Source organism: Centruroides vittatus, unplaced genomic scaffold (genome assembly GCF_030686945.1).
Source record: "Centruroides vittatus isolate TY-2023 unplaced genomic scaffold, ASM3068694v2 contig_82, whole genome shotgun sequence".
Taxonomy (NCBI): Eukaryota; Metazoa; Arthropoda; class Arachnida; order Scorpiones; family Buthidae; genus Centruroides; species Centruroides vittatus.
In genome coordinates this window covers 489,618-504,043 of record NW_027122533.1, presented here as the reverse complement: position 1 = coordinate 504,043, position 14,426 = coordinate 489,618, and the positions used below count along the sequence as shown (strand labels likewise).

Genomic DNA, 14,426 nt, shown 5'->3' with positions numbered 1-14,426 from the left:
TACCTACTAAAACAATAAATAAAACACCATATGAGTTGTGAAACAAAATAAAGCCCGACCTAAACCATCTTAAAGCTTTTAGATATAAAGCATATGCCTACATAAATAAGCATAAAAGAAGAAAATTAGATGAGAAAACCATTGAAGGTACATTTGTAGGGTATGATATGAGAAGTAATGGATACAGGATTTACACAGGTGATAGAAATATAATAATAAGCAGATCAGTAAAATTCCTAGAAATGAATACAGGAAAAGAAAATAAAGGAAAACATGAACTATGGAATACTAAAGATGTCTTCCAATTTTTCCATGTTAATGAAAGTTTTCCAGAAGAGCAAGTTTTAGCTGCAGCTGCATATAAAAAAGTGAAAGTACATTATGTTGATGTTAAAACTGCATTTTTAAATGGAAAATTAAATGAAAGTGTTTACATGATACAACCTATAGGATTTGAAGAAAAAGGAAAAGAAGGAAAAGTATGCAAGCTACAAAAGGCTATTTATGGTCTTAAACAAGCTGCCAAAGCATAGAATGAGGCAATAGCAACAACTCTAATTAATCAAGGTTTTAAACAAAGCAAAGCTGATACCTGTTTGTTTACCAAAGGTGAAGGGGAAAATATTGTTTACTGTGTGCTATATGTAGATGATATTTTGATCAGTGCAGAAAGTGAAATAAGCATTAGTAAAATAGTAGCAATTGTTAAACAAAACTGTGATATTACAAATCTAGGAGAAGTAAAGTTTTACTTGGGAATACAAGTAAAAAGAAAGAAAGATGGAAGTTTTTTGTGGAGTCAACAAAATAAAATAGAAGAGCTTGTACAGAGGTTTAATTTGCAAGATGCAAAGATACTCCAATGGAAATAGACTATTACAAAGTACAAGGAGAAGAAGACCTACTTCAAAACATATTCGAAACAACTATAGGCAGGCAGTGGGGCTCCCTTATATATCTCAACTGTTACAAGACCAGATATAGCAACTTCAACAACATTCTTAGTAGAAGGTGTGAAAATCCAAGACAGCGAGATTGGAATGCTGTTAAGAGAAATTATATGCTATCTATGAAATTAAGACAAAGTATCTGCGACTACAAATTTCATCAACTGAAAAACTTGAGCTAAAGGTCTACTGAGATGCCGATTGGGCTCAAGACAGACACAACAGAAAATCAACATCAAGAAACATGATAAATCTTGGAAAAAATTGCATATCATAGAAATCAAGGAAACAAAACTGTGTAGCTTTATCTTCAACAGAAGCCGAATATGTTTCTTTAGCAAGTGATACACAAGAACTACTGTGGGATTTACGTCTGACAGAAGAACTTGAACTAAAGCAAAATCTGCCAATCAAGATTATAGAAGATAATCAAGAAACAATAAAACTTTCACAAAGTGAAAAACACAATTCAAGACTGAAACACATAGACACAAAGTATCATCACATCAGAGATCTTCAAAGAAAGAACATAACAGAAGTTGTGTATTGTCCAACACAAGAAATGGTTGCTGACACCTTTACAAAACTTCTGCCAAGACCTCATTTAGAAACCCATAGATGTGCTCTAAATATGCATTCATCATGTTCGGAGTTAGTGGGGATGTTAGACCTCCGTGTTTAACAACTCCTCAATGATAGTGCTCGCAAGAAGAGCGCGAGATCTTGTCCCATTTCTTAAAATGAAAATCCCCATTTTTTATAGTTGTTTTTTCTCTCTCTCTGTGCAGTCTGTGAAATTTGCAACTGCCTTGTTATCTGTATAAATAACTTCAATAAAGTTTTTTTTGAAGACATTGCTGGTACGTATTACTTGTCTTTCTATCCTGCACTGTGAGGGGTCGATTTACTTCTAAAAAACCAAAACTAGAGTTAATGATAAAAGACCTTAATCCTAACAGTTACTTCCTGTAAACATATTTAAAATAATAACTAACATGTGTTAACGTTTTCATTTGTGTAACAGGTGATTGATAACACATTCATTTCTTTTATTAAGTTTTGTTTGTTCCTATGTGCAATTCTTTGGTTAGTAGTAATCTAGTGTTATAAAACATTAAAAATATTGAGGAAGTAGCATTTCTATTAAATTATAGTTAATCTTTAACTTTCATTATACACAAATTTACTTACATTTTCATGATTCATATGTTTCAACAGCCTTAGTTCTCTGTAAATTCTTTGTGCATGAATTGCCGAATTAAATGGTTTGGTAATTTTCTTAATTGCAACTTTCTGATTTGTAACTACATCAATTGCTGAACTGCAAATATACATATAAATGTATTAAAAATTATTTTAAATCAAAAATTTTTAACTATAATTAACCTAAATTAAATTGTATGTAAATAATAATTTTTGTTAAGCAAAAAAATACAACTATCAATTACATGAATTATGAAATTTAAATGCTGAAAAATCTTAAAAGCAGGTTTTAAAAAAATAAACCATAAAAAAAATAAAATGTTCACAAATTCAAAAGAAAAACTAAAAAAATATAAAAGTCTCTTTTGTATTCACTTTTTTTCACACTCTAGGATTGAATAAAATAGTCTGAAGAGGCCAGTGGAGCAGACTTTTATTTTCAGGCTCAATAAGCAAAAATTCTGTTTGCTTAGTGAACCTGAATTCAGCATTGACATTAGAGAAAACAAGTTTTGTTCTTTTCATTAAAGTTACAGAGAATGAATGGGTATATTCCAGTATGCATCAGTCTTGGTCACAACCAATGTATCAGTGAATGATTTAATAAGCTTTAACCAGAATGTCCTCCAACCTAACAGAATGGCAATAGCAAATGGTGCTATATTGGAATTTACAGACTTATTTTGTCAAAAAATCTTGGTACAAATTAGTAGTAAAAATGATGTTAATAATATAACTTTGGAGACAGCTGTGTTGCGTCATCAGAGTTCACCATATCCACAGCCTGACAAGTGCAATGTGCATAAGTCGATGCACCAACAAACTTGTCAGTGAATATTGGAACATATTTTAGTATATTGCAATTCACCAAGGCACCGTTTGATACATACTGGAATGTACCCAATGATTTTCACCATATGACCAATGAAAATAAATCTGATTAATAAAAGTTTCTAGTAATCCAATGAGAAGAGCTATAGAAGAAATTACAGGAATTGTAAAAAAATATTTACAAAAATAAAAAATTACATTTTTTTACTCTTTCCTCCTAGAAAAGAAAATTATGATATAAAAAATTAAAAGTCATTGAAATAAAGCAACTACTTTTTCTACAGAAATTTCTTGTTGTCTTGGCATTAAATTTCACATTTAAGAAAAATAATTACCAAAAAAAAAATGGAAATTAATGTACCATAATGAAAGAATTTTAGTAATAATAATTCAGTTCCTAATAATTATATTCCATTCAAGAATTATAAGCATGCAATCAAACAACTCTTGTTAGAAAATTCTAATTCATACTTCCAACTCTTAGTAAAATTGATTTTTTTAAATGTATTTCTGATGCATAAAATTTATTTAAAAATAATGATTATACTTAAATATACAGATAATCTACATACTTCTATATATGTATTTGTTTGTCTTGTTTACCTTTCAAACAATAAATCTGCATAACAAAAACAATATTAGTTTGATTCTTGCAAATGAAACAAAGTGATTTTTAACTCTAATAAGTGTCAACCTTTACACATTTAAACTAATAATGTTTACTTTTACACATAGGGTGTTAAAATAAGCATTTGACATTTATACAGTAGTTAATACACACCACGCCTAGTAAAAAAACCTTAGTAAATACATGTCAAAAACTCGGTGATTTTTGAAATATTAATTTTACATGTTACTATTATGACATGTATAAGCCAATAGCTGCTTAACATGTATTATCAATGCTCAACTTTTCCATTTTTCAAATCTCTTCTTTTACTTCTTATTGGACAGGAAACAGTTTGAAAATGAAATCTTCCCACTGAACTGGTTGCACAGTCTTTACTTTCTGGCTTCCTGACTATTTTTTTCATGCACTTTCACACACCACTGTGGCTTTATTAAACCTTATTTATTTTCTTTTCTTTACTTTCCTTATACTATCTTCCTGTAGTAACAATTTTACTTCCGTTTTCTATTTACTTAACCACGCGGTAGTTAGTCGACACATGTGGCCTGGACGGTAATAAAAACAAAAAGGGTGTGACACCGAGGGGTCGAGGGGTTACGTCAGAGGAGATAGGAGGACAGGAGCGAGAGGAAGGAAGATTTTTCGGAGAGAGAGAAAAACGGGACGAACAGAAACAAAGAAAGTTATTAAGGAACGGATCCGAGGTTTTTTTTTCTTATTTATTACCGCCAGTCACCCCTTCGAACCAATTTTCAGTCTTATCATCTCTGTTTAATTCTCTTCCACCTTATCTTTCTCTAGGGCCCTGTACTTAGTTAAGCTAGATATAAGTTAGAATAAGTTCTTTGTCTTGTCGGCACGCGGGGACTAATTGATGACATTGTTACACGCAGTCCCAAATGTATTTGTATTAGTAATTAGTAAGTGTGTGTAATCGTTTCTTTGTAAATTATTTATGTTCGCTGAAATTAATAAACCTCTTTTTTTAATTCTATCAAAGCCGAGCGACTCTCAGGGTCTTGTTATTTCATATACTCGGCTAACACCACACTCTTCCCTACTGATTCTTCCTTCTCTCTCCACTTCCGTTCTAACTTCTCCTCGAGATACACCCTCCAATAAATCTCCCACCCTAAGTTACACGCCCAGATTTACACAACTCTCCACCGAGTCAGACCCACCACGTGGCAAAGGGGGCGCAGGAAAAGACGTAAGGCACAGAACTACCCATAGTCTTTGTTCTAGCTAAAGTAAAAACCAGAATAAAAGCCAATAAGTCAGTCACGTAACATGATAAAAGGATGATAATTTCATTATTATAGGTGTTCCACACGTCTTCCTTCCATCTCTATCCAAACTTAGCATCTTACCAAGTCTAAAATTCTCCAAAAAGTTCCAATCATATCTCCAGTAGTACAAATATCACTAGAGAAAATTGGCAAAAGCTTAAGGGAAACTAGGATTTAGGCAAAGTGGTTATTGTTCTAGAAGTAATGGAAACACAGCTTTGATCATACCAGACACATTCAACGAATGAGTGAACATTATCTTGCTGACCACACTTTCGGCATTATGTGGTACCAAATTCAAAACAAAATTCCGTCAGAGAGACAAATCTTGGAGGTCAGTCTGTGATCAACTATGTGCTTTGTACCACAAAAAATTCTTTAAACAAAGGTGCTGATAACTAATAATAGACAAGTGAATAAAGCTTAATTACATTTTAAGTCATTGGAAGAGTGAACAATGACTCTGTCTTCATCTCTTCTGTGACTGAAATTGCGTGCTGCTCATCATCTCCATCACCATCATCATCACTCTCAACAAATGCCACAGATTCATCCAAATCTAATTTCAAATATTTGAATTGTGTCTTAGGTGTGTCAAGCAGATCTTATCAAAGCTATAAGTTGACACGAATCAAAATTTCAAATTAAATCAACGATCGATATTGACATATCCATTATCTATTGGCAAAGTGCAATTACTTGCATACCAGTATGATGGCTAGGAACAGAAAATGGTGCAACTTCTGCCACTTCTAACTGCTGTATTTTAACATATACAACTACTACAAACTAAATGTAGTTTTGTTCAAATCCATATCCCCTCGTTGGTACGCTACGTACTATCTACCGTACAAATGCAGAGTGCTTTTTTATAACATCCTATATAGTATATCACATTGTACAGTACATATCCATGTACATATAGTGGTGATATTCAGCGGGTTCGCACAGGTTCGGCCGAACCCGTTGGTAAAATTTTCAGTTTCCCAAACCTTGTTAAACACACGTAACATTTCTCAGTGGTTTTGTTTCTTTTAAAAAATATATTAAAATATACGTATTATACTCTGTAACACTATTAAACTAGAGCCTTATACCCCGTTCGCACTGAGCATTTCAATCTAGATTGTGAGCAAGGTCGGGGACTATGCCTTGGTGCAATCTCTCTCGACCGTTTCAATCTCGACTGAAACGAGGTTTAATCGCGATTGATTCAAGAGAGTTCTTGAAACTAGATCCAGTCATAGAGAGATCCCACAATCTCACGCGCGCGAGATAATACAAGATGGCTGTGGAACACGTGTTGGGCTATGGACAGCGAAATAAAAAGGACATTGTACCGAGAGATGATGACATCTGTCTATTATCAGCAGTGCCATTCGGGGTGAAAAATTTCTCTGCCTGATAAAAAAAAAAAAATGGTCGACAGCACTAACATACTATTGTTACCTGGTCTTCGCCCAGGGCTCCTTATGTTCCAAATACGTCACTGATTATTAGATATATTGCAAGAAAAGGTATTGTATTTATTTCTAGCCAAAACTTCCATTTTGTTTGTTGATGATTGTTAGAGAAAAATTTTCTGCTAGCGAACCCTTTGTTAAATATTTCGAATATCACCACTGCGTACATACATAAATATATACATTTATGATCATTCACGTTGCATATCACATCATAGTATAATATATCACTAGTCAATATAAGACATTCTAACACTCCTTATGCAGTTTTTTTAAACTTTAATGACTCAAAATGCATAAAATACGCTCTTACAATAAACACCATTCAAAGGCTCGTTTAATAAACTTTTCATGTATTCGATAAAAAATTTCAAGGAAACTGGTTAGGTTTGTGACAAACAGGAATGCAGAAAGTGCCAAACCATCAGAATTTTTTGATGTCTTGTCAGAATAGTCATGTATACATCAAAAATTTTTCCTTCGACTTTCTTAGGATTAAATTATAAATGCAATCCAAGTAGTCCTCAAATGGCATGTTTTCAAAGTTCAAAACCCAACAGAAATAAAGTATTATATAGGCATAGCATAGCCAGGTTTTGAAGGAGAGAGTTATTAAATGGACATTATTGTAAATTTGTAGTAGCCTATTTATACATCTCTAATTATTAAAAAATTCACAAGAACCTTTGAGACACTAGCACCCAGTTAGCTAATATAAAACGTAGGGATTATATCTTTGATCATGTCCTTTCTGTGATTTTGATAATACACAAAATAACTGCAAATTTCTAAAAAATTTAAGCAAAACGACTGTCATTAAAATTTCACACGCTTCAGTATGTTTTAGCACTTTTAAAAGTTCAGATAAGACAGAGGCTGTCAATTTTGTCATCTGCCATATAAACAGAACACGTCTGTCAAATTTGACACTTGAGTAATGCTACACGTGGGTATAAAAAACTCACGATTTAAATAACATAAAAAATTCTGAAATAGTAAATTATTTAAAAATTTAATACAAGCTGTTAACAAGCTCATATTCAACTCTATTGTTTTTAGATACTTCAATAAATAATTTCATTTGTGAGCTTCTCGTTAAGATAACCAAAAAGTCAAAAGGATCTCGGTACGGAAGGCGACGTTGGTATGACGTCACGTCCGGTTAGTCGGCCTTAGCGCTAAACGAGTTAAAAACAACTCAACGCGCACAAAATTTGAACGGACTATTCGCAATTTTAATTAAGTAACAAACCAACAGCGGGTGGGACAATATATTAAAATATAGTAAAATGGAGGAGGAAAATGTTTACCAAACTTGTCCGAAGGCACCGGACCCGACGGGTAATAAGTTTCGATATCTTTCGGGCACCTCCCAAGTTGTTGTATTCATCTCCACGCGAACGAAACTAGTTTCCATCTTTACCAGGCAAACGTTCTTTATAAATGGCACACGTTTAATTCTATCCTTAATTCGCTCGGCATCCTAGAATTTCCCGTGAGTCACTTCCTAACACAAAAACACTTGACATTGGTCGAGTATAAGACGTTCACGTGGCCATAGACGGAAACTCTTCTGTATTTCGCAAGAACAACGTCTAGCCGGAATTGATAACTGGAAATGAATGCTACTTATTTATTTTCGTTGTTTTTATATTTAATCTTATTAAATTCATTTCGTACCTAGCGCCATTTTATAACTGTAGCCTACGGGCGCGTTGCGTCATAAAGCGGCTTTAATATGGCCTTGCAAACATACCCACGACATTGTCCATTTCAAATGGAACGGATTACGTCATTGGCCATGGATGCTTTTCGGTGACGAACAAGCAAATCAGTGGCACGCTTTGTTTTATACCAAACGATCTATACTAGGGAGTGCTTAGTTAGCTGCTTGGCTTTAATTCTTCGAAATGCCATTATTTTCGCTTTGTAACTTTCTATTTTTTAGAAAAAGTACATAAATATCAAACAGAAACTAATTTATTTTTTAATATTGCTAGTGTATTGTTGTTTGTCTTATTGTAAATGTAGGACAAAAGCCAGGGCTATCCAGAACTTATGGGTAGAGTTGCCATAACTGCCAAGCACTGATACGCGACGTTTATTAAAATAATAAATAAATAAAACATGAAAAAAGTGGGTAGGTAATGGCTTATTTTACTCTGATAAAAAATCAATAAAGTTTAAGCAGTCCAATAAAATGAACATGTAGAATAATAAAAAGATGCGAGGCTAATCCTTTTCAGCCCAGTCATATTTTAAAGTTGATTTTACTTTATTAATTATACCCTTTTCTTTCACATAATTATAAAATTGGGCGCGAGTCATTTTAAAATTATAATGACAAATCAAAATTGCTTCAACCTGTTTCTTTCGTCCGACCATTGAGTTGACATTAGGGAAAATATATTCTCTCCACATTTACATTGTGGGCTGGAATGGCAAATACGTATTTGCATAGCTTTATTAGTCATGATTCTGATCAATATGCTTTGTATCTGCAAAAAACTTCAGCCATTTCTCTTCCATACTCAATTTCACAGTTGCTTCGCAGTTTTGGTTGGTATTATTTTTCTCCAAATAATCTTTTAGATATACAAATTGGTTGACTAGAATCTCATGTTGCCAATCTCGATGTTTGTTACTTGTAAAAATGTCATTAACCATGGTCCATGGATAACGGCAATATGAGAATTACAAATAGAACACAGTGCTTCAAATTCAGTTCGATCTTTCTTTATAAATGACCAATTTTTGATATATTCATCTTTAAAATGACACTTGCTCTTTGGCATCTTTTAATGCAGGAATTAAAATGGTTTTACCTAAAAAAGACTTGATGTGCAGGAGCGAGCAATTAGTTATTTTGTATGGCAATCCTACCCTATGGCCTTTTGCTCCTTAGTGGGTCATTTTCCCATTTATTATTATTTTGAACAAATGAAATAATTAGATTGTTTCTTTATCAATAAAAAACAGTTTTAAAGATTTTGTTTTTGTTAGCAAAAAATAATATTAATTTATAGGTGGTTAGGAACCACAACGGGTTCCTAAGTTTTGGCCGTGCTCGGTAAAAAATCCGTCTCCATTGCCCTTACAAAAGCTAATCGTGTCTCATTTCATAAATTTTCAATAATTTATAGTGGGAGAGTGAAAGAAACATCAACAATTTGTCGGCACTGCAAGATGCCAAAAAAGTTTGTTAAATTGTGAAAAATTACCAAGCCAAACAAAAATACTAGTAATTAAATGTATAAAGAAGTTATTTAAAATTGTCGAATTTTCTTATTGATAGTTCAGAGTATTCTTCATTAATAAATTAATACTTTCTGCTCTGTGAGCACTAAGAAGGTCTTTATTCCGTACTCGTCGCGGATTGAGTCAGACCCACAACGGAAACTGCCGGGTGGTGATGGACGACCTGACGTATCGTAACAAATCGTCAACAAAAAATTTCAGGGATTCGAACGCAAAAATAACCGTTTCCTTTTCCGTTGCTATAAAAATTAGATACACAGTACTCAAATTCTTTAAAGATGTAATCTTCAATCAATCAGGGCTCTGTATATATCATTATACTTATTTTTTAAAACTCTTTCCACCCTGTGGGCACTAAGTGGATCTATTTTTAGTAGGTCCGTTATGGGTTTGGCCAGGCCCACAATGGGACAGCCGAGTAAGGGACGGGGCCCGACGTATCGGGACGGCTCACCCCCCGAAAAATTGCCGGGGATTTTTCGACCCGTCTGAATTCGATCCCGGGTTTCCCAGAGCGGAGGGCTGCCATCTGGCCTTATATTATTATACTGGCGGAACTAATGCTGAAATATAACTTTCAAGCACTTGGAAAGCTTTGAAATTACCATTTAAAAGTTTTCCAAGTGCATCACAATAAATAGGATGAAATTCTGTATTATATAGCAAAGAACTTAAAGTGGGTCATAATTGCTGAAAAATTTGTTAATTCAATTTTATTTACATAAATTATATAGAGGGAAAAAAACCACAAAATTTAGTATTAATTAAAGTAAGAAACGTCAATCTCATGTCACTTTCGTTTTAGACAACATTTAGAAAAACCCGATTTTTCTGGTGTTTTTTTGCCGGGGGAGAATCCGACGATTTTCCTGGTCCTACCTCCGCCGGGTCTTTCTCTATAGAAAAGCCACAATCCACTGAAGACGTCTTTTTCTTCTCCATGAAAGGTGGAAAAGCAGGTCAATCCGAAACCCAGTCTGCCCATAACGCTGTACAATAAGATGCTGCCTAATTGGCTCACCAAATCCCCGTCGTTGCGTAGATCCGAGCCGAGACGGACCACCGAGGTCAAGTTGCGATAGGTGAAGTCCTCCTCCACCTGTTTGTCGGGAAACATCTCCTTTAGAGTCTTGTGTTGGCCGTAGACGGTGAACACGGCAAATCTCTTTCCGTCCTCGCGAATCCTGGTCACGGCAATTAAGGACTCTCTGTGCACCCTCTTGGAAACGACGTAGTTGAATTCCTCCAAATCCATTATCGTCTCTTCTTTCTGTTCGGCTATTTTGATGGAGCCTTCTAACAGCACTTGAGTCACTTCTCGATTAGTTAATTCCCGCGCGTGTTTGGCGACGAACAACTCTTGGACGTCTTTGATGACGTCGAAGTACTCCAGAGCCTGGACGAATCTCAAGACGACGTCCTTGTCGCGCGGATACATCAGGTGTTTTGTTTCCAAAAAATGCAGAAGAAATGGATAAACGTAAGTGAATTTTTCGTGTTCCTCCGGCAATTCTACGTAACGATGACGTTTCGATTTATCTCTGCCGTCCGATTGGCTTCCTTCGACGCAGTGATCGGTCAGACCCACTTCCTCGTTGTTTCGGAGCACTTTGACTAATGTTGAATCAACGTGGCATTGCAAGATGGTGTCCAAGCAGATTGAGTGATCCGTGTCTTTTAACGTGAATGTCACCACGGGCGAATCGAATGGAAACATTGTATTCATAAATGGATATAAATTAGACATTAGGATTGGTTAAATATTGAGTTTGATGATTTGCTTCCATCCAAAATGGCCACTCTCCGAAACAATGGAATAAAGGCGCAAGAATAGTATCTACTGCTTTTATTTTTAAATAATAAACTGTTATTGTGATCTCGCGTATTCTCGTGTAATTATAAAATATGTCAGTTTATTAAATTTTTGTAACAGAAGTATTTATTCTAAAATTGAAAATAAATGTTTGTAGTAAATTATATCAAATGCTACAGACCGATCTAATCGATATAAAAATACAGTAAGATCCCGCTTAACGCTGTCTCGATTAACGCTGATTTGATATACAGTGAAACCTCGGTTTTCGTTGACTTCGGTTATCGTCGGTTTCGGTTTTCGTCGATTTTTTTCGTGAAAAATTTGTCTCGGTTTTCGTCGGTTTCGGATTTCGTCGATTGTTTTCGGACGAATTATCGACGAAAACCGAGGTATCACTGTAATGCGGTCTGCTGGAAGCCTAAATAAAAGCTCAAAATTTACGCCGATTCAAATTATCGCGGCATTTCATTGATTATTCACGAACACGAACCAATCAGCAAAAGATGGCAATCCGTCTTAGCGCTGTACTTCTCTTAAATCTATGTTTGTTTTGTGCAATTTTGGAAAAAGTATAACGTCGCGAATGCCGTAGGAGATATCGACTTTGCTTGGCAAGAATTAACTGATAAATGCATGAACAGAGTGTGGAAAAAGTTATGGCTGAAGATATCCAAGAATTCTAACGAGAAGAGCCTTTTTTTTTTTTTTTTTTTTTTTTTTTTTTAACTCTTTCCGCCCAACGAGAAGAGCCTGTCGCTGTATCGTTAGGTTGACCAAATTGTCAACGTAATCGATACAGCAGGACTAGGAGATGTAGACGAGCAGGATATGGAATTACAGCAGGTTTCTGGTGAGAGCCTCACCAACGACGACCTCCAAGAACTGGCAGAACAAGGAATTCGTGTAGAACCTGAAAATAGTGATTTTGAAAAGGAAAAACCGAAAGAATTTCTCTACAGATTTCCTTAGTAAAAGTTTGGTAACGATAACCGAAATCGTTGATCAAATTGTAGCGAATGATCCAGATTTTGAAAGGAGAGCAAAAGCGCGACGAGGCGTTTTGGATGCGAACTCCTGCTACCGACATTTGCTTAAGGAATTAAGGAAAGAAAAACGCGACAAATGAAACTACGCGACTTTATGGCTAAAAACAAGAATTTCAGAAGAGCCAGGACTTTCATTGCAATAAATGAACTTTACATTTCTAGTGTGCATATGTTTATGTGTTATTTAACATATATTATTATGCAAATTAATATAAGAATAACTTTAAGTAAAATTTGTTTTGTTTTTGGTCACCTGTCCCTCTTTCCCTATTTACTATGTTAAAATGACCTCGTTTAACGCTGTTTCGTTTAGCACTTTGTCGCATCCCCCGCGTTAAACGGGGTATTTTCTGTATAAACTAATTTAATTAAAATAGAGATGGTAACACAGTCGCGTAAGGGGACGGAACCCTTCGGATTCTTAATAACATTTTTAAGAGGCGCCGAGACCTCGAATTGAAGGATAATATTACTAATAAATTTTTATTTTTTGTTTGTTATTGTCATTTTTTTATGAGGTCGTTTAAATAAATTTGTCCAGAAACTCAAAAATGCTTAAAACAACTTAATGGTGCTGATTAAATCATTGGGTGACATTAGTAATTGAAGGCAGTAATCACAGAGTGAGTAAATATCCTATAAATAAAAGCTTATAAATGTCAGTTTATAATTGAATAGTGGCACACTCAGGAATTAATCTCGAGGGGAGCCGAGTTGAACGGATAAATGAAATTTTTAATGCTCATTCAATAAAATTCCCTCTTATGTGACCGTTAATTCACAGGTTATGTATGTGACGATTGAGTGTTGATACAATGCTGACGAAAGCCATATACAGAGTGTAATACCAAAACACAAATAGCAAACAGATACAATTAATGCACTTTATATACACAGAACAAAACAAGTGTCGCAGGATCTTTCGTCGGGATCCCAATTAAGGTTGGATACCAGTGAAATTTCCCGCGTCGGGAGTGCACGTGATTACAGACCGAAAAAAAAAAAAATAATAATAATAAAAAAGAAAGAAAAAGAAAAACGTTTCACGCATAACAGAAGTAACCCGAAATTAATATTACCTTAATACTACTGTGAGGCTAGCTGATTGGGTGGAAAAACTCGACAATCGAGCGGTCAATACTGTCGTGCGGGAGTAGATAGACTTGTTGAGGCAAGTTTTCCATCTTAAAACCGTTTAATAAAATAAAAATTTCTTACAACTATTCTTATAACAAGGCGTAATGCCTATCCAAAGATGGGAAACCAGTCTGTACAAAAAGTTCAAATGTTCCGACGATCGTTTCTCTTCCGGCGAAGGTAATATGGACAGCACAACTTGAAGAGATGACTTCCGGCAACTGAGGTGTACAGTACGTGGGCGAAACTTGACGGGACGGGAGAACGAAGCCAATTCCTGGACGTCGAACAAGCTTTCCTTGTTGAATGACAGCAGCAAAAATCCAGGAGAGGAGCACTACGAATCAAGAACGTCACCATCTTGATTCGCGCGGTTTTATAATTTTTTTCTCTCAAGCCGCCTTTTCATTGGTCTCATCACCTGGTGACAATTCGAAACCGATCGGAGGACACGGGAGAGGTCAGTTTCGCCACTAAATACGACTCCTCTCCAGTCACGTTTTCCTCGACTTTAGTCTTTTCTATTGTTTTAATAAAAACTTTCAGTGTTCAATCGAGACATTTAATTCTTCCTATGCGTGTCTGAAAAGGAGATCTTTAATTTCTCGATTGATACCCCATATTCGGATCTCCAAGTCGATCCCGGTTCGGGTCCTCACACCACATTACAATTTAAGTAAGAGGAAAGTAGAATAAGAAATTAGAAGGGTAGAGATGGAAAGATTAATAGTGAAAATACTCGAAATTTTGTCGGGGGATACTTTTCCTCGCTTGAGAGAAGGAGGCCACCATGAATTCTTCTAGC

At 35.1% G+C, this 14,426-nt stretch overlaps 1 protein-coding gene across 2 annotated transcripts in view; it reads right to left on the bottom strand.

The window, feature by feature from the left end:
• The window catches only part of LOC136982311 (mitogen-activated protein kinase 14-like), a 43,501-nt gene extending 29,075 nt beyond the window's left edge, over positions 1–14,426 (bottom strand). The window contains exons 1-2 of one of the 2 annotated variants that reach the window (XM_067278791.1): positions 14,361–14,426; positions 2,139–2,268 (exon numbers count right to left, since the gene is read on the bottom strand). In XM_067278791.1, coding sequence (XP_067134892.1) covers positions 2,139–2,268; positions 14,361–14,413 — 183 coding nt within the window. In that variant the 5' untranslated portion in view covers positions 14,414–14,426. Of the gene's footprint in view, positions 1–2,138; positions 2,269–7,674; positions 7,930–14,360 lie in introns of those variants that run through there. The other variant, XM_067278790.1, reaches the window with a different exon arrangement.